At 39.4% G+C, this 20474-nt stretch overlaps 1 protein-coding gene across 1 annotated transcript in view; it reads left to right on the top strand.

Moving 5' to 3' along the window:
* The first annotated feature begins 206 nt into the window (after positions 1-206).
* LOC308073205 (receptor-interacting serine/threonine-protein kinase 2-like) overlaps positions 207-20474 on the top strand; it is a 32335-nt gene continuing 12067 nt past the window's right edge. The window contains 5 exon segments of the mRNA XM_080411134.1: positions 207-14988; positions 14990-14997; positions 17499-17657; positions 19904-20057; positions 20250-20405. Of these exon segments, the coding sequence (XP_080267260.1) occupies positions 14917-14988; positions 14990-14997; positions 17499-17657; positions 19904-20057; positions 20250-20405 (549 nt within the window). The 5' untranslated portion in view covers positions 207-14916.

Genomic DNA, 20474 nt, shown 5'->3' with positions numbered 1-20474 from the left:
TGTGCTGGATCAGCAGAATACCAGCCAACTGTAAATGGCATGTGTCATGCCTATGAATTATGCTCCACATCATCCATGCAACAAGGAAAACCAATATAAATTGGGAAAAAGACAGGATGCTTGTTTTCAGCTCTTCATTCCACTTGATCATATGAGAGCACAAATGCCATAAAGCAGTCGTAAGCTTCTTGATTTGATCTTAATGAAGTACTGAGAAACCATAAATTCTGCAAAGTCAGCAGGAGCCACATGTAAATCACTGTCCTTCCCCTCTCCTCCCACCACTAAATCTATCCACTGAGCCCTCCAAGGGACTAGGGCCTGTCCCTATATTGCACACTTGTGCATCACGGCACACTGCTCAGTCCAAAGAAGTTAAAGCTGGCATGGAGCAAAGCTGTGTGATCCCGCAGTGCCACTGCGCGGTGAAACAAGGCTGGAGCAAGCAGCAAGCTTTCACTCCAGCCCTCCAGCCAAACAGAACACTTCCCGGCAACATTCTGAAGTTACTACTCGTTTACTACTGCCAGTGACATCCAATTCAGCCGGTAACAGGAGTGAAAAGAGTTTTCAAAATGTCACTCTCTGATGTGCAAAGGGCAGTGAGCAACTGTGGCAAACTGGCTTACAGGTGGTATCAGCGAAGCACTGATGCCAGCGGTGGCACCTATGGTTTTCCTCTGGAGAGCACTGGAGGGTAGTGATTTATGAAGTATGAGGGCTCTGACTTCTCAGCTTAGACTACTGAGCACCTAGGACTGCTGTAAAGATTCATATTTATACATCACTATCAGGAAATTATGACAAAAATACAAAGTTTTAAAAAGAATATAAAATGAAAGCTAGTGCTGCTGACCAGATGCAGCCGTTCTCAAAATAACACAAATTCCAGAAGTTCTGCTGAGAACATGGCAAACTGTTCTGTCCTCAAATAAGACTTTGCTGAAAGAAAAACCACAGACCTTCCAAAGAATATACATGTAACATGCTAAAAGAGCCCAGTGTTCCTGCCTGAAGGCAAAAGGTATGTAGATGTGTCTAATCATATGGTCTTGACTACAAGCAACAGCCACAGTGATCACCACCTAAAAAGAAGCAGATGAACCCTGATCTACACCAGTAGCTTGGTTTTGGGTAATCTGGCTGTATTTTTGTTAGCACTATGCATACACACCTGTCCACACTATTTCAGATTGTAAAACCTCTCTATCATTCAGCTTAATCCCCTAGCTGCTACATTGCAGGTGAAAACTTCACACAAGTAACGTATCTCCGCTAAAAGGTATGTGTCTGAACAAGTCAAATGGTAGACACTGTGCTCCTGTGCCAGTTTGCTTTTATTCCCGTGGTCAATCACACCCAGTGTTAAAAAGGTGTGCTTCTATTTCACACCGCCTGTTTCATCTCCAGCCATTTGTTCATTAGTGTCCTTGCTTTTCCTGTAAAACCTTACCTGTCCCATCTTCTTTCCTCATGGAAGAACTTACAACCTGTAAACAAGTTATTTCTCAGTCTCTTTTTGAAAAATGTAACATACAACATTCTCTAGTGTCTTACTGTGAGGTGTTTTTGCTGACCCTCTAAATTTTCTGGCAAATTATTTTTTGCTCTTTCCAGTTTTTCAACATTTTTTTCAGAGACTTGCTGGAGCTGTGAGCAGACGTCCACCCTGCTGGTGCTCTGTACACAAACATCACCATCCTGTTTCTATCTCCCTTGCCCCTATTGCTATTTTGGACCTAACTGCTTTCTAGGATAAGCCTTATTGTGTAGGCTAGCTCACCTTTTTTTGGCCTATGATGCATCAGCTTCAGTCCTATCTTTATAAAAAATGCATTTTTCTGGAATGAGCCCAGCAAGCAAGCAATCTAATTCTCTTCTGTAACACTTTTTAATATTATACCATATTTTTCATCAGTCACAAAAGTTTCTCATATTTCACATTTACTCTCGGATTAGATGATATGGGTTTTAGGTACTCTACAAACCACTGTGAAGCCCCACTAGTGATAAATCTAATAAATGGTTGTTCTCTCGACCAACTGCTGTCTTTTTTTTTTCTTTTCCTGTAAACTAGCTCACCATCAACTTCATGTCTGCTTAACTTCTGTAAAATGCCTGTTTACTTTTGTAAAACTTTTTATTTGAAATACCATGCCATGCATACTAAAGCTTTTAACAAAACTGTTCGTTATATCTATGCAGCTATCTTCTGAACTTGCCATCTCAAAGAATAAAGTTAGTTTTCTCAGAAGTAAGTATTTCCTATGAAAATATGTTAGCTGACATTATAGTCTGATTACTTCGCAGCTGAATCTTTTCCTTGCTTTCCCATGATTTTGTTTAAAACTTAGGTCAAACAAACTTGTCTGCAGTTACTATTTCATTTCACCTTTGAATCCTGGCAATCAGGATTAACCTTTTGTAAACTACGGCACCAATGCTCTTTCAGTTCCACAAAATTCTGCAAGTTTTACAAAACATCTAATGCCTGCAACCTATTTCATGTTTGAGCCAAGTCTGGATTCATCTTGTTTAGAATGCTTTGTACTTCTGCCATATTGGCACTACATTTGTAACATTCCTTGGAGCTAAATGTAAAAATATCCCAGAAAGCTGGGATAAATAGATTATCTTAAGGATACCAAGCAAATGCATACTCCGTACCAGCAAGTACATACATTCACATAGCATTCCTGAATGTTGGCCTCTAAATGAGGTTCAAGTGTGCCTTGCCTGCAAAGCTTACTAGATCCCTGGAATGATCTCCTATCATGACGGGTTTCAGTGTGGTGTTCACAGCAGCAATTGTGATACCATCCCTCCTCTAGAAATAATATACAAATTAGTATCTTTTCAGCTTGTATCTTGCCTTTGTGAACTCAGTAAGTTTTATCTGTTTGACTTCTTGCAACAACAAAAAAAATATACTAAATCTTTCTGGAGATGACAAATGTATTATCACCACTACTCTAAGATCTGTCAAAATTAAATATTTGGAGACAAGATATATCTTCAGCAGCTTTTTTGAGAACTTTTGGTTGCAAATGATTCTCTTAAAATGGGAAGTATTTCTTACAGCTGATGTTAATAGTGTCTATGGTGACTTTAGGATTAAAGTGTTTTTTAATCCTCAGCTTATACAAGCAGATTCCTGCTTTTGTCATCTATATGCAACAATTGATCCACACAGTGGTTTAGTGCTGATTTCTGAATTACAAATAATGTTACCACCAACATCTAAGAATGTGCCATTGCCGTGGCTAAAATGAGTCAGGCCTGCTTTTTACACCTTACCTTTTTGGTTTTTTTCACTTTTACAGCCTGGACCACATGAAGTAATACACCACTTTCATCCTGTTTCCATCATAGCCATTCAGGTTCAAGCTGCCCTCTTCAGCAGTCCCATCCAACCCTCCAGCACGCTGGGTTTATTTTAACCAACCTGAACGTAGTCCTTTCGGTTCAAGGCATAGCTGAGTCCTCAAGACAATCATCACCTCCGTTGTGGGCACACTGGGATAACTTCCATCCTTACACAGAACAGGGCACTTCATTTGTGAGATTTCTGTAAATACATATATGAGCAAAAGTGATGTCTGACAGAAAGCTGGAGAAAGCATTAAAAGCCTGTTGTAACGTTCAGAGAAGGGAGAGAAATGTTCACATCGTAATCCTCCATAAACTAAAGAACTGATCCTTTCTCTGCGTTGTTCCTGCAGTTTTACAGTCCCCTAAAGCTCCTACTGTTTGTGCAGCCCTTTGTCCACAGCCACCACCTTCCCACATGCCTGCTGGAATCCTCTAACCTTTCTGTCTCCCATGGCCCTAAAAAATTAATTCTTCTGACCTTAGAATTGAAGGCTTCTGCTCTCTTCCTCACCTACCAGCTCTGCTGTAAGCTCAAAATCCAGTTCATGTGTGCCTCCCTGCTTAAATCTCTCCATAGATAATAACAGAAAATGCCATCTTCTTGTTTACCATGTAACTCCCATTCCCCTACAAATCTCACTGTTGTTGCCACTATTTTTGGTAGCACCTTCCACCTCAAACACTTGCATGTCTCTTATCATTTCGCCTTTTACTTACTTGTTCAGCACTGCTACAGCGACTCTCTGATCTATGATCAGAGGGGTTTTGTGCCAACGGCTACAAACGCACATCAGCCTTGCTTCAGCCACAGCTTCCAACCCTCCCAGGCAACGAGGTAAACCAAGGGGAGAGAAAACAAACTCGTGGAAAAGGCAGCAAGAGAAAATAGCAGCTACGTAATACAGCCCAGCAAGGGAGATAATATTATCAACATACAAATTGTCTGTTTCAGGGCCAGAAACAAGCCAACAGTTTTCCATCCTATTTTTTTTAAACTGTAATATTCTTTATTTTCTGCCCTACGTATGTAACACTGCCAAGCATCTTGAGATTAAACTTGTAAGCAGAACCTATAAAAAGGAAAAGCTATTATGTTACTGTACGCTGAAAGGGACAGCTTTCCCTCTAAAGTGAATCTAAAAATAGCTCCCAGATACTCAGAATGAAAGTGGATGTTTTGCAAGTAAGGCACAAAAATTTACCAGAAAACCCCACTGATGAAATAGCAGGAAAAAACCTTAACCACGTTTTTTCCCAATATTGAAAGGGTAAGAGAGTAGTGGCAATATGGAAGCTGGATAAAATCAAATTATGTTGAGGTGCAAGAAGGTAAAATGAAATAGATTTTCTTTAGTAACTTTTTATTCTTGTGAACACAGCATTATGAACTCACTGTCTTTAAAAATAAGCTAAGTTTTTCAGTTTTCAGATTTGAATGCTCAAACTAGCAGACCTCACAAAACCAAAACACATTGTCTTTGCAATTCAGCACAAACACTGGTTTTTCAAAGTATGGGTAGTATTTCATGGAAGACAAAACAGAGCAGCAACCTTTCAAATGGTATGTAATGTGTGACAACATCAATACAGTATATTCACGACAAGGATAATATAATTTTTAACATCTTTATTCACATTTAAGTATTTCTTCTTGTTTCATTATACTCATCCCATACATAGAGTACTTAGCTTCTACAGCCCCAAGTCAAGTGGTAGTCCGTAGACACTTGTGAGTAGCTACTGTATGACTGTATAGAAAGCTTCAGGGACAGGGTAACCCTTCCCCATCTGCCACGCAGCACTGAGGCCTGAAGACAGCTTTTGTAAAGTCCCATGCAGTGTTTTCTGAACACCCTTCTCACATCAAACCTGATTCTTGTCGTGATTTTTGCGATTTTACTGACTAGACCTACTATCACACACAAGAACAAAGCCTTCATCTTCTAAAATCTCTAGCAGATTGCGATGTGTTAACTCCCAGTTTAGGAAGAACCTAGCTTATATTAGAATTTATATGATGAATAATAAATATATAATAAATAAGTAAATAATTATATAAGCCTGTTAGAAACTATTTAGAGAAACTTGTTTTCTTGATTCTTCCCTCAGGGCTTTCCATCTGCTGATTCCTCTAAAGTTCCTCTAAATAAATCATGACTGTTTTGTCTAGATTACCACAGACGTGAAACTTGCAATGTCTGTGAAACACTCCCTGTGCTAAAAGAAACAAAACTTTTTCACCAGTCTGTCAAAACATGCTTTTTTGGGAGTATCACCAAAAAGACAAGGGAAAAAACACTTAGAGCACTAAAAGTAGAGATTTTTCCAGAAGCGGTAACAATATTAAATTCTATAGCTTTAGCTAATACCTAATAGAGTTGCAGGAAAGTGGTGTTATAGCATACAACACTATTTTTTTCTTTTTAAGATTAGTGTTAGATATGCAGAAACAGATCCTACCAAAACCTACTGAACAATTACAGGTTAAAAATTCATTATAGCCTAATAAACCCACATTAAACCCTTTAATACAAACTTAGTGTTTTCAAAGGACCAACCTGTAAGGGAAGATAGGCTATGACTACTGGAATTTATCTTCTGTCAGGGCCCTGAGAGCACCAGCAGTCCCTAATTGTCCTCGTCAGCACCAGTGGGACCTCCTGCCACGTGCTGTGTGCCCACTGGCACGGGAACTGCACTGAAGCTCAGGTCCTTGGGGGGTGTTTCTTCTCTGAGCTCCCTTGCTGGTGGGTTTGGGTCCAGCCTAGTACCTTGCTAATTGGAATTTGCCTGCAGACCTGCCTCTTTGTTCAGGAGTAACGTGTGGACGACCAGGCTTGCTCTGTTCCACATCACCTGCTTGGGTACTGCAGCCTTTACTGGTAAGGACATGGTCCTTGCCTGTGCCCTGTCCCCTGTGGCTCCTGCTCACCTTCCCTTGCACAGCAGGCTACTCCTGCAGCTGTCCGACACTAATAATCATCTCCATTAACTAAAAGCAGCCACACAGTAACTTTCTTTTGCTTAAACAAACACTCTAATGGATACAGAATAACATCAATATAGGCTAAATCATTATGGTAGCCTTTCTCTTACAGTTTGTTTTTGTTTCTCTGTGAACAGAAAAAGTAGAAGCAAGCCTGTATGAAGCTAGGTGAGACAAAGAGCAGCTAGGATGGACAGAATCGAAAACTTATTTGAATTGTAAGTAGTTGCATTGGTGTTAAAACTAATATAGCATGATTTTCTGAAGAGTTTAATTTTTTTTTTTTTAGTTCAGGTATATTGAAGCTGCAGCATGAACCTAGTAACAATAGGTCTTTAGAGTGTCATAAGATATTACCTACTTACTGTAGCACCGCTGGTTCATCTTCATGTGTGCTCTCTCCTACCAAGCTCCTTACTTTCAAACAACTTTGGGAAGTCAGTAACTTTCGGAATCTTCTTCCTGAGTAAAACACAGTTCAGACTTTTAAAATTATTATAATGCTATGGAAAGGGTACAGACTGAGATGTGCTATGACGGCTTTAGCATTGCATTGCTTGTAGACCAAGCTTTATGCAGCTCATGAACTCTTGTTTGTGAATTATGAGAATTCAATTATACTTAGAATTGCTATTAATAAAATGGTAGGAATTAATATTTCTGTCTATCATTGTCAGCCCTTCTGATTGCTTCATTCACTTTTATTTCCACCTATGGTACGCTTGTAACACATTAATCGCAACATGACACTGCAGAGAGACTCTACAGCACTTTTTGAAAGCATGAGGCACTGAGCTTTTACAGTTACAGGAGCACAGTGAAGTAGCTAGCTGTGCTACATCAGATCTGACTTAACAATGCAGTTCCAGTGATTTTTAACTCTAAAGACGTAGGACAGGAAAGTTGTTAGGCGACCGCTCTCTGCAAGCAAGCAAGAAAAGGCAGTGAAACTCATGTGAGCCCCTGACCTCAACTTCCTCATGACATTATGGGGAGGGACAAAACCTATGAAAAAAACCCCTTAGATTATCTTAATTTTGGTTATCTGATGAAGACACATGTAATAACTCAACTTGGGCTGACAGGCCTAGTGGCTATTTTCCCTAATTTTTCAACAGTTCAAAGCTAGTAACAGTGTTAAGCAGTTGAAAATGTTTGATGTCATATTCTTTCCCAGAACTACATTTCACAGTTATTTTGCAGAAAGGTTTGGTTTTGGTTTTTGTGGGGGGTTTTGTTGGTTTCTTTTTTTGGTTTTGGTTTTGGTTTGTTGGTTGTTTGTGTATTTTTTTTTGTCAAAAACCCAGAACTACTGTAATCTAGTTGCGCTCATAGGACCATGTCCAGCTGGGTTTAAAACATCTTTAAGGATGGAGACTTCAATCTCTGTGGACAACCTGTTTCAGTGTTCAATCATCTTTACAGTGTTTTCCTATGTTTAAAAATTTCCTGTATTTCAGTTTCTGCCCATTGCCTTTTGTCCATTCACTGGGCAACATCAAGAGTCTTGCTCCATCTTTACTTCCTCCCATCAGGTGTTTATGTACATCAGTAAGACTCCTCTGAGCTTTATCCTGAAGCTAAGCCATCTTCATTCTCTCAGCCTCTTCTCCTATGTCAGACACTACAATTGCTTAATTAGCTGATCATTTGCCAGACTCACTCCAGTATGTCCATGTCTGTCTTGTACTGGGAAGCCCAGAACTGGGGATGCAACTCCAGATGTAGTCTCACCAGCACTGAGCAAGATCTACTGGCAACATTCTTCCTAACACAGCCCAGGATGCTTGTAGTCCTTCTTTGCCACAAAGGCAGATTCAGCTCTTCTTTACTAAGGACTCCAAGGTTCTCTTTTGCAGAGCTGCTTCCCAGCTGGTTGACCCAGGCATGTACAGGTGCCTGGGGTTACTTGTCCCAGGTGGGGAACTTGGCATTTCCCTTTGAACTTCATGGGACTCCTGTTTGCTCATTCCTTCAATCTGTTGAGTTGCTTCTGAGTAGCAGCACAACCATTGCCAGCTAATCCAGAGTCACTAAATTTGCTGTACACACTGCCAAATGTATGCTGTTGTTCTTTGCTTTAAGAAGAAAATATTTTCTAGAGACGTGCATACCATTTTGTGAATATACTTAATGCCAGCTGCTTCTCACAATCATGAACGTGACTACATGCCTACATCTGGATCTACGTAAGATGGAAAGACCATGGCTTTTCCCTAAGCCTGCTGGTGTTAGGGGTTATCAGCTTCTCTTGCACAATATCTGGATGTTTCCTTTTTAACATTTTCCATACAGCTGTTTTGCTATCTGCTGTCCTGTAGTACTGCAGCCAAAAGGAAGTAGGTGTATATGTCACTTCAGGACATGGATAAACCCTGGTGGTTTTTCGTCTCCCACAGTACAATGGGGGAATTTGCAACAGGTCATTTATTTTTGTTGCTGCTTCCTGAAAAGAACACAATAGAACAAAGTTCATTCCACACAGCCTGTTTTCACTCATACCACACTGCTATTTTCAGCTTTAAAAAGCAGAAGGCAAAAAAGTACTTAAGGCTGATATTATTAGCACAGTTTACTTTTCCGTTAAGTTCATTTGCCTGTATTAAAATGCATAGTTAGATAATTGAGAAGTTAAAAAGTCAGAATATCAGTCCCCAGAGGAGATTATGCTACATAATTGCAACATTTTCTTAAACCATCTGACTCTCAATTAGTATATTTTTGGCTCAAGTGTCTTTGCTACAGATGAAGTGCTGGTTTCCACAGCCAGGAAGATAGCTGAACAGGCAATGCACTACTGAGGACTGACAGCACTTGGGTTCTCCAGCCTGTCTGGATGCTGTCTACATATGTCTCCGGCTGTGTGTCCATGTTCTCTCATCACTTTCACAGGATAAATTATAATGACCTGAGCAATTAAAAATTCACTGGAAGAAAGCACTAAGCAAAAGCCAAAGATTGCAATGTTTAGTCTCCTTTGAGGAGTTCGTATGTGATGTTGCAGTCTCAAACATTAAAAAATTCAGCCTCTCAAACAAATGTGTTTCCAATAAGACTATGTGTAATAAAACCCAATGCCCTGTGTTCTTTTTAGTTGTCTTCCAAACTCTTGGGTCTGTAATAAACAGAGTTTCAGAGGGGTTTGATTTGGCAGCCTCCAAATGAAAGATGAAATTTGTATTTAGCCCCCTGATCACTGCAATATTTGTTAAAACCATTTTATTAATAAATTTAAATAGGATTAAAGTTCCATAAGTAGATTTTTTGGTATAAAAAGACCTATTTTCTCTCTTTTTAGGTGCTGTCTCTTCACATCACCTATGCAATTTATGGATTCTAGCCCACCTAAAATTTCTCAGGTTGACAAAGACTTCTTTGGTCTGCAAAGGGCAATGACACTTGTTGTTTGAAAGACTGATGGGAAACAAAGGTAAAATCTCCCGTTTTTTACATCCTCTGTGTTAGTCGGCTGCTTTCCACAGAAGAGAAGGAAGTACTCATGTCCAGCAGTGTTGGACTTAATTCCAGTTTAGCGTGTTAGTGACCAATTTCAAAGCATATGAACTCAATACAGGTCCATTTCAGTCAAGCACAGTTTCACCATAAGCAGAGTGTTTTCCTAGATGACTAAAAGTCCACTGATGTTTACTGCAGTAATTTAGAATTCTTTCTCTCAGTCACTAAATGCAAGTGGCCTACAAGCAGACTTGATTACACCAACACTTAAAATGAAATTAGTAGCAATCTGTGTCTTTCAGATGCCTTTAATGTACCTGTTGCAACTTTGAAAAAACAAACAAAATACCCAAAAACGAACCAACCCAAACCAACCCCACAATGGAAACACAACATTTAGTTTAGATTAGATTTCTTTTTTAAATTCTTTGTTGATTATTTGTGCTCACTTGCATATTTACACATTTCAGAATTGTCAGGTAAAGAAAACATAACACTTAGGATCAAGCCAGTTTAAAATCTTGCCCACTTACTTTCCAGTGGAAAATCCAGGAGGCAGGCAAGGCATTGGTAAATACGTTAGTGCTCTGCTCTTCTATAGGATGGGCTTCTTTTGGGAATTTGATGAATATGGCTGTACTTTCTCCCTTGAACAGGTATCCTTAGGGGAGCGAGGAAGGAGTGCTTACTATATTTCTTTGCCTAGAAGAGCTTAAGTTTTGCTTGGTGTATGTAAAGGCTTTGAAAGCCTTCTTGTATTCTCTTACATACTTATGCTATACATTCACAGCAAGGTCATACAGTCTAGGCCTCTGTCATTTCACCATTAGCTTACTGGAACTACTTATCTGCAGGTACATAATTGATGGACCTGGAGGTTTAGCATTTCTCCACCCTGTCTTAATACCGTTCCAAAACAGATTGCAAACACTTAGGATGTGGACTAGGGCACTTTTTACAAACCATTTAACAAGCTGAGGTATGATACCCTAAGCTCTCTGCAGTCTAGGACTTCTTCATCTTGTTGTTCACATTTACATGAATTAGGAATTTGTGTGATACCTGTTTAATATTCCACTGTTTAAAACAGTTGGGTAAAGAATCAAGACATTTCTGTGGCACAGTTTAATTAGCAGATGTGCTTGGCACTGCTCATTTTACAGAAGCTGCCTAAAGACTGTGATACTCTTGTTCAGTTACCTCATTAATGACAAGGTGAATGTTAAAACTTTTTTTAAAATAGCATGGTGTCAGTGTTTGAGGAAACAAGTTTCTTATGAAAAAAAAAAGGGGGGGGGGGAGGGTGGGAAGCCTTAGTTCAACTGCAAATCCATGAAATGGACACCAGAATTCATAATTTTGTATCTTGAGGTATCCCATCACAGCTGGCAAGCATTGAGCCTGTTTGGAGTCCTTTCTTCTAGAGCAAGATGGTTATATCATTGGCTGCACTTATGCACTATAGCTTATAAAGGTTTTATAAAGGTCAAACACAGACCATTTGAATCCCACACATTTTAAGCCTAACAACATTTTAATATTCACTTCTTGCAAGACCTCCTGAAATACACGAAGTGCCAAAGAAATGGCACCTCAGAACCTGCCTCTTTGCAAAAGTTATGCTGCACAGATGCTCAACTGGAATAACCACATTGAGAAATTATGATGGGAACCCTTCTGAAGTGTAGTACTTAGCGAACGTGCATCAGAGGCTTTGGTATTTGGGTCATCGTGATGCCTCGATCTTCTGGCACTGTGTCAGTGTCAGTCTTTTATTGCACATACTCACTGTATTAATGCTTCATCTTACACTGTGGTCCTTTAATACCGCTTCTTGTAAAGCTCCCATTTTACTTTAAATTTGATTGTAACTGCATTCAGTCTGTGTAGCTATTACGAGGGGGAGACTTACAAACCACGCATGTCTTAAAACATGTTATCCTTTAGGCATCACTATTATTCCTACTTTCAGGATATTAAAACATTAAGAACATGTTTGTCTTCCCTACATACTGTCTCACCTTGTGAGTGAGCCACAAAACCAAGTTTGCATTGAAAAAGCAAATTTTCTAGTTGTTCTTGCATTGTTATGGTTAGGTTTTGAAAGACTTTCTTTGGACCCTTTGAAAAGATTAAATATGGCATATTTTCACTGTTGTTTCACACTTCCATGTTCAGACTTTTGTCTGCCTTCGAAATGAAATAAAACCTGGTCTTGGGGTTTTTTGAGATCCATGACTCTTCTGAAAGACTTGGGTTGTCATTTAGCCTGAACATATGTACACATGAGAAATAACATATTGTCTGAATTCTTCCTGCAGTGGTAGGCAGACGCTGTCTGCTATGTGTAATTCCAATCCTGCTGTGATGGCTGGATTCACTCACTAAACAAGGAATCCTGCAGACACATAATGGTCACCTTAAGTGCTCTTCAGATTATCTCCCTATTCATTGCTGTTTCTCATGGCATATGGTTGGAAGTGCACTTGCTCGGTCGTATTTCTGTTAGGATCTCAGTCTTTCTCTGTTCTTGATGACAGCATGCAGTCTCTAGGCATCAAGTAGCTACTGGTTTTGGCAACAGTTGTCTGTACTTCTCCAGTACCTATGTATTTAGGTATCTGTATGGTAATGAATGATTCCTATGCATAGGAGATTACACAGATTCAGAGTCTGTCTTACCTGTTATTCCTTGCTGGAAGGTTTCATTTCAAGTATTTTCCATCATTAAAAAAACAAAACAAAACAAAAACACCAAAACCAAAACAACAAATTACTGACAAACTAAACTTCAGTTTTCTTAACTTTGTCTAATTACTGCACAAGGTAGTCCTTGTGTGAGCCTATAGAGTTTTTTTTTCTTGCCCATTATTTATAAGCTTTCATGTCATGTGAGAGGCTTTAAATTTCACTGGATAAATTATGTGTAGGTAAAATACTAACTGATTCTTTTTAATTAACATGCTCAGTAATAATGATGTTTAATTAGTTCAGAACTGCACTGCAGATTGGCTTGTATGTTTCTGGTTTCTCCAAATAAGGATTAAAATTAAGCTCTGTAGTTTTTTACTGAGGGGTTTTTAAACTGAAAACAATAGTCAAAGGGAGTAAACAAATGCAGGATTGTTCTAGTACTTTGCTTCCCCAGCACGCAATATTCTAAAAATACAGAAATACCTAAGACTACTTCAAAGAATTTCTGCAAAATTAAGTCCTTCACACTGTCTACAAAGTTCCCCCTAAGAAGTTTCTTTAATTAGCTGTACGGATTTTGAACGGCTGTGATTCTGCTGCAGCCTGACAGGCTAAAACCTTAAAGAGGGGAAACCATTTTTAAGGTACTTTTTACAGAAGTGTAGACTATGGGCACAGGTGAACACATTGTTGATAAATCAAAGCCAAGGAGAGGAGGATCCTGTGGCCACAGCAACTTGGCATGCTTCTAGCCTTCTCCAGGACTGCTACAGACCCCTTGTTTTATCTCTGCTGCTTCAGCTCCCTCGTACTAATTTCACTTGTGGAGGGGTGAGGGAAAGCTGCTGATGCTGGTCAGATAGCTACAGCTGTCGGGAAATAACACATAGCACGTGGAAGCGTCCTCCATGCTTCCTACTTGTAGTGCTTCCTCTCAGGCCACAGAGCCCTAGCCACGTGATTTTTAGATATAAGGGACTTTCCTGTGATCACAGGAGGATTAGCTAAGTGCCCTACTGCTTGTCCTGTCCCTGGTGGGGGGTCAGGATTGGATCCAAACCCAACGGAAGATTGTGGACAGAATCTCATTGACTGACACTGGGTTTTGAAGTCAGACTCTATAAATAAAGACAGTCTTCATGGAGTGGAAAGTCTGAATAAATGGGACCAACTGAAATGACCACTTTCTCCTAAAGTCTCCACCCTGTATCCAGCAGTCCCATCAACCTTCAGTGCAAATGTATACACCAGGGGCCTGGCAGGAACACAATTAGGCCTTACAGAGTTTTCGGTTTTGGACTTTTGGCATTTTCTAGCTCAGCCTCCTGCTCAGAGCAGAACCACCAGCAGTGCTGGATCAGGTCAGCCATGGCTTTGCCTAGAAAACCTTAAAGGATGGAGACTCCGCAGCCCAATGGCCCATTCGAGTACTGCACCGCACACATGGTGAGAAAATCTGTCTTGAACCTCTGAAGTACAGACATCTGCCTATGCTTCTAGTTGTTGTCTGCCACTAGGGATAAGAATTTGGCTCTGTCTTCATAACCGACCTTCAAGTAGTTGTAGGCTTCCAGCAGACACCTCCTCCCCAGCCTCCTTCACCTGACTAAACAAGACTGGCTCCCTCAACCTCTTTCTTGTAAAATGTGCTCTAAGGGATCATCTTGATAGCTGTGTACTGCATCTTCTCTGGTTTCTCAGCATTTTCTTTGAACTAACGGCCCTAAAGTTGACTGCAGTATTTCAGATGCAGCCTCACCATGTCTGAGTACTGAGGCATAATGACTTCTCTCACGTTGGTGACTGCATTTCTAATCTAGCCTAGTATGCAATCTTCCCCACTCATGATGAGAGCACACTGTTGGCTCATGATCGACTTAACTTCCACCATACACCCCCCCCCCCAACCTTTTCAGCAGGGCTGCTCAACAGCCAGTTGATCCTCATTTTGCAACCTAATGTCACCCCTATGCTTACATACCCTCTAACCAGAAAACGAGCTTCTTTTTTTTCCTGTTTTAAGATCAACTTAAAAAGTTTAGGAGAATTTTGTACTTGTGCTGTTGGCTTGATCTCCTGCAGAGATAAGCATCAGCTGCACAATCTACACACAGCTCTACATGCTTCCATGTCTGGGCTGTATCCAATACGGTGTTTGTCACTGCTGTATAGCTTCCCCTCTTGGCATTCCTTATTGTGAAAAAACAGCTATCCAAGCTCTTTTTCTGTACTCACTCTTATTAATTACAGGCAGGTAATGAATCAGCTTGTGAAAACCCATCTGCAGTCACTAAAGAGTTACAGTTTGTATATCCGACCAGGAAATGTGGATGTTTGCAGATAGCCAATAAAAGCAGAGATCAACAAGGCAGCTGACTCAGGGGCAGGACAGCTCCAGCTGTGTTTGAATGCAGTTCAGAGAGGACTTGCACTTGGTATCTGCTGCAGTTTCACTCCATTCTGTAGTTTTTATGCCCGTATTTCCAGAGGTAAGTTGATTTCTGTCTCTGTGTCATCTGTGCATTAACCTTACATATTACTGAGTCCTTTGTGTATTAACATTATGCAGAGTTTCTCTCATACTAAGGCAAATATCTTTGCTATGAATTACTTTTTTAAAATGACCTTTAAAATTAGAAACTTGACGTAAGCGGGTTTATAGCAGTCTCCTTCCTGCCCCTGCCTGCCCAACTAGGGGAGGATGTAAAAGTTGTCTGAGATTTTCAGTATCTTACTTAAAAATAATGTGAAACCCTTCGTTGTAGAAGTCACCTACGAAATATTGGTTTTGTGGGTGGATAGTGAGTTTTTTAATGGGTCTAGGAGGAAAAAGCATTCAGAAGAGTGGAACTACTGAAAAAATGGCTTTGGTACCAAACTTGTAATCTGCGGGGGGTAGAGGGAGACTGTTATCTGTAATTCCATGATTAGTCCTTCCAACTATTTTAGGAATCTGGGTAGCACCCTGAATAAATAAAAGATTTCTTATTTTAGGGTTAAATTCTTGGTGATTATCAGCAAATAAGTTTAGGTCAAGGTGTGGAAACAAATGTACAACTCGGACACAGGGAGAGTGGTGCTTGGCATGTCATGGCCTGTAATAGAGAAAGATTGAAGCGAATTTCATTTTGTTTTTAAAAAATCTCTAGTTAAATTAGATTTTTCAAATCCAAGATAGGAGCTGATGGCTAGCTTTTACTTTTGTCTAAGTCGCTAGTTAGCAAGAGTTTAAAAAACAAGTTATAGCTTTACTTGATCCAATTTTAAATAAAAACAGATACTTTCAGGAATGGTTTAGAACCTGTATTCATTGTTTGATCTTCCTTGTACTATGTTTGGAGTAAATTCTTTTGGCTATTTCAATGATTACTTATTGTCGCATATAACAAAAATTAGGCATAATTTTTCTCCTGCCAGCATTCTGATTACCTCCTTCATAACCAGGTTTTGTAGATGCGTGGTCTCTCTTTGCAACATTAAAGGATAAATGGCTTATTTGGAAATTTATCTTCATTCAGAGGAATCTTTCCGAAGTTTATGAAACTCTTAAGCTGTTCATCAGCCTCATACCATATTGGATGTATATTTATATATATATATTTATATGTAAGAAAACCCTAAGTGAAGGACCCAAGGCAGCTGTTCCTGTCAAGCTACAAGAATCTAACAAAAAGCATAAAGTTCAACTGTGCTTTCCTATCAGAATCAAATACTGTTAAAGCTGAACCTTTTATTTCCATTGTGATTGTGATTAGATGCTCTTGATTGAGATTAGACTGTGCTTAGTACCCCCTCTGATTGTGAATACACCTGCATGGCACAGCTGAGATACTGAGATCAACTGGAAATGAATCTATGAAAATAAGTTGGTCATGAACTAGAAGCAGTTCAGCCATGAGCATAGGCTGATTTAACTTCCAGATTTTGTTTCTCTTTTACTCACGGAGAACAAGTGATCTGCCCAACGTCAGAAGATTTACAGGCCTTCTACATACCAGCAGCTCTTTTTGTACAGTCTGTCTTCTAGAAGGACACAATTCACACTCAACAGTCGTCAAGGTTACTTCAGACTTTCGGCCCTATTACTTTTGCTCCCTCACATCTTATGTCTTCTAGCCCTGGTCTACTGGACCCTGAAGGGAGTATTCTAGTTGGAATTCTTCTGGCTCACTGACTGCTGATCTTGCAGTAACCCTGACCAATGGGTTTATCCCATCTGTTTTCTTATCTTTCTTGTTTTCCTCTTTCACCACTGACTTTTGCTTATCTCTAGTCTAAAGTAGCTTCACAGATGTAATTAAAAATATTGCTCGTGTAGTAAGAGGGCGATGCTTTGCAGAGGTTATCTCTAATCCACATGCAGTGCCATGCAGCGTGTCTGAGACACTCGGATGGTCATAGACAGGTACTGTGTAGAGACAGTATTGGCCAAATCAGTGGCTGCTACAAAGACACAGCTCCATTTAACAGAGTTCTGCCATCTTACAGCAGCACGAAACTGGCCTTCTGCCTTGCTTTTCTGTTCACAGGAGACATTGTACTAAAGAAGCTATGCAAGAATTATGCAGAACACACAGACATGAGTTATTGAATAATAGCCTTTTTTATAAGAAACAGGGAAACTCTATTTGTCTAGCATGTAAGATACTAGTTTGTTGTCTACATAATTAAGCACCACTTTAATATCACATTTTGTATTATAAATAATGGCCCAACGTTTCAAAGTCATCAGAAATAACAATGAGCAATTAATTAGCACCTTTGCAGGCTCAGATGGCAGGTTATAGTCCAGACACTCCTTTGCAATTAGGGCGTTTTTCCCATCTTTATACGGAAAGTCTGACACAGAGTGGTAAAAGGAAGCCTGTTAGATTAGGGTAATAGTTATTTGGGAAGTAAGGGGTGGTGCAGCTTCACTGTGCTTTGGTTGTAGTGACAAAAAGTAGTTCTTAAAACTATTCCTTTTCTGCCATTTTTTCCCCCAAGCCAGCCATCAAGAAATGGCTACATTACCTGTAGTAGCCCAGGAAGATCTGGATAGCTTTACCTTGACCAGGACAGGCTCAGGCTTTGCACTCAAAGCCTTTCATATTTCTTGGAACACTCACATATCTGTGAAGCTACTGACCAGCCAGGACACTACAGAGAGGTACGTGTCTTCTTTGGCCAATTAACCACAAAGGTGGGGAGCACAGACCTGCAGTGATGGCAGTAGAATGAACCATGGCATGGCCAGGATTATCTGATCCCTAAACATACCTCCCTTCCTAGAAATCCTGACTAGCCAAGAGGCAACTTGGAGGCACTTATACTAAGAAACGAGCTCTATGGCTTTTTTACAATTTTTTATAGAAGTAAAGTGTAATTCTGAAGAAATAATATCTCTACTATAATAATGTCTACAGACTCTGATCAGTAGTACTCAGCATGCTATGGTATTACATCTTCCTGGAGGTCCCTAAAGAGATCTCAGCTGAATTTAATCTAAACCAGCATGTACAGGTAGGTGAGAGGAGAGCAATGGGAGGAGGGAGGGATAATGGTCAGGGTTACAGGGCTGTGAGATGTGTACTTGTCCTAATTATAAAAACAAATAAGCAGTAACTGACAGACGTCAGCCTACTGACCACAAAATTCCATTGTGCAACAAAACCACAAAGCTTCCAAAAATAACCACAAGGTACTTTTGGTGAAGCAATAGCAAAACATATTAGGAAATGCACTGACCTGACTGGTTATCAGAAAAGGAGTGTCTGATGTGAACTTACAAACTAGTTACTCTTAACAATTGAGAATCCTGCCATTCAGGTGGTGTTTGTTAAAGTAAAATACCAAGTGTCCTACTCGAACACATAGTGTTTCATTATAAAGCCAAGGGAGGGAATAACATTATTTGATATAAATATTTTTAAACTGTTAAATTGACAGTGATACTTCAAAAACCAAATGCTGCCAGAATTAGGGAACAATTAAAAATTTTAAGGTTTTTTTGTGGTTGGAGGGGAGGATTGCTTGTTTTTAGACAATAGAAGTCCAGCAATTTTGTAATCTGAACAAATGTTATTTGTTTGGTATCTTGTTTAAAGAAAAATGTTTCCTCCATGCTCTGTCCACACCTTCTTTAAGTCAAACAAACAAACCCCAAAACAAAACAGTTAGTTACAGATATCAACATTTTGCTTTGCTTTGAATTTCACATGCTATCCAGATTTTCACTCAAACTTGCTCCCTAAAACTAAAAGCCACTGTTTTGCTCTTCTCTCCATTTCTACCATTCTGATCTCTCTTTTTTTTTTTTTTTTTTTTTTTTTTTTAACACCACACAGTGTTTAGGAAAGCTAGGAGAATAAACTGTGTTTTACTTGGGCTGCAAAACTATGCAGATGAGAGATACTTGGATTTGTGGAAATAAGTGTTAGAACAGGTGGGGCTGTGAATTACTTCCAGCGATCAGTTTTACAAGCTTGTGAATCAACACAGTAAATATGAGAAACTGAAACTGAAGTCTCAATGTAAAGGCTGGTTAGAACAATAAGAATGAGCCCCAGGTCTGTTGAAATCAACTGAATTTTGAATTAATTTCAATGATTTTTCAGATCACAAGTACCATAGAGATAATCAGATCTTTAAAAGCAAACATACAATTAAAAAAAAAAAAATAAAAATGAACCTGTAGCAGAAGTTCAGTTATTTCTATGAAAATCCACAATTGAATTCAGTGTTTCCTGTGCATGAAGAAGTAACTGTTTGAAATCCTTAGACAAGAAAACTTTACTCTCCTGACAATAAAAGCAAAGCTTTGTTACTCTCTGTAAATAAACTCTGTTTGAATTCAGGTCTACAATCCAACTGCAGTTGAGCATGAATCAAATTTGGCAAAGTCACTAGAGTGGTGCTGCTTACATTAAATCTGAATTTGGCTTCACTTTTATATCATGCTATGACATACTGTATCATAGATCATCTATATAACATGGTCCCATTAGATAAGCATGGAAGATCATAATTTCCTTGTAAATGTGGATCTCACTAATTACAGGAGGATACAATACAAGTTCTGATTTTTCCTAATGTAGTATTTCATGTCACTTGGATTTCTCCTGCCTTCACACTTCAATGCTGCCTTAAACTGTGCTCTTATTTTCATAATAAAGCATCCAGAGGTCTTTATATTATTTTATACCATCTATTATATTAGAAAAATACACTACACAAGGGATTGCTTCATTTTCTTACAATTGTTTGGAAGATGATATAATACTGGTTTTATTGGTAGAATTATATTAGCTTGTGTTCAGCCATATAGCTATCTCTTGTTTCCATATTCTACACTATTTCATGTCTAGCTGAAATTCCCTTCAGTCTCACCTGCCTCTAACCATTTCTTTTTTACAGGGAGTGGAAGTTGCTGCTTCAGGATATAGCAAGTGTCAGATGCTATGAGTCTGAACGTCTCCTGCCTTCTCTTGGGATTTACCAGTATCATGGACTTGTGGGGATAGTGACTGAATGGATGAACAATGGATCCCTCGGCTCGCTCATCCACGAGGTAGATAAAAGAAGTCATCTTTTATGTGACAAAATTAATTACAAGGTCAGCCAACAGAGAACAATCGGCATGTAAATTATAGACAGTAGTTACAGTCAATATGTTTTTTAGCTTCTGTATTGTACCTCTGTCTATTGTCAAATGAAAATGTCAATAGTAAGACTACCAAAACCTGTATTTTGTGTTACTTAGCGTCAGCTGTACCCAGAACTTCCATTTCCCTTACTCATAAGGATCCTGTCAGATGTGGCTGAAGGGCTGCATCACCTTCACAGCTTCAAACCTGCTTTCTCTCACTGCAGCCTGAAACCTTCCAACGTGCTTTTGGATATGCAGTACAGAGCCAAGGTAGGAGCTTCTACTTTTAGCCTACTAATGTAAAATCCAATGATTTTCCTACTGTTGTATGTATTTATC

Source organism: Falco punctatus (genome assembly GCF_963210335.1).
Source record: "Falco punctatus genome assembly, chromosome: 14".
Classification (NCBI taxonomy): domain Eukaryota; kingdom Metazoa; phylum Chordata; class Aves; order Falconiformes; family Falconidae; genus Falco; species Falco punctatus.
The sequence above is the reverse complement of the archived record's forward strand: the minus strand, read 5'-3'. Positions and strand labels throughout refer to the sequence as shown.